Genomic DNA, 284 nt, shown 5'->3' with positions numbered 1-284 from the left:
AGGGTTTCTTTCCACTGTGAATTCTCTTATGTGTGGTAAGGACTGAACACCAATTAAAAGCTTTGCCACATTCTTCACATTTTTAAGGTTTCTCTCCAGTATGATTCTTTTTATGTACACCAAGATATGAGTAACACCTAAAAGCTTTCCCACATTCTTCACATTTGTAGGGTTTCTCTCCACTATGAATTCTCTTATGTCTTTTAAGGTTTGAACACAATTTAAATGCTTTGCCACATTCTTCACATTTGTAGGGTTTGTCTCCGCTATGAATTCTCTTATGT

At 35.6% G+C, this 284-nt stretch overlaps 1 protein-coding gene across 1 annotated transcript in view; it reads right to left on the bottom strand.

The window, feature by feature from the left end:
• Position 1: 1 nt before the first annotated feature.
• The window catches only part of LOC105825553 (zinc finger protein 737-like), a gene marked incomplete at both ends in the record, with an annotated part of 1,171 nt that continues 888 nt past the window's right edge, over positions 2–284 (bottom strand). The window contains 1 exon segment of the mRNA XM_012663395.1: positions 2–282. Within this exon segment, the coding sequence (XP_012518849.1) occupies positions 2–282 (281 nt within the window).

Source organism: Propithecus coquereli, unplaced genomic scaffold (genome assembly GCF_000956105.1).
Source record: "Propithecus coquereli isolate 6110/MARCELLA unplaced genomic scaffold, Pcoq_1.0 Scaffold805, whole genome shotgun sequence".
Classification (NCBI taxonomy): Eukaryota; Metazoa; Chordata; class Mammalia; order Primates; family Indriidae; genus Propithecus; species Propithecus coquereli.
This window is presented reverse-complemented; position numbering and strand designations above follow the sequence as displayed.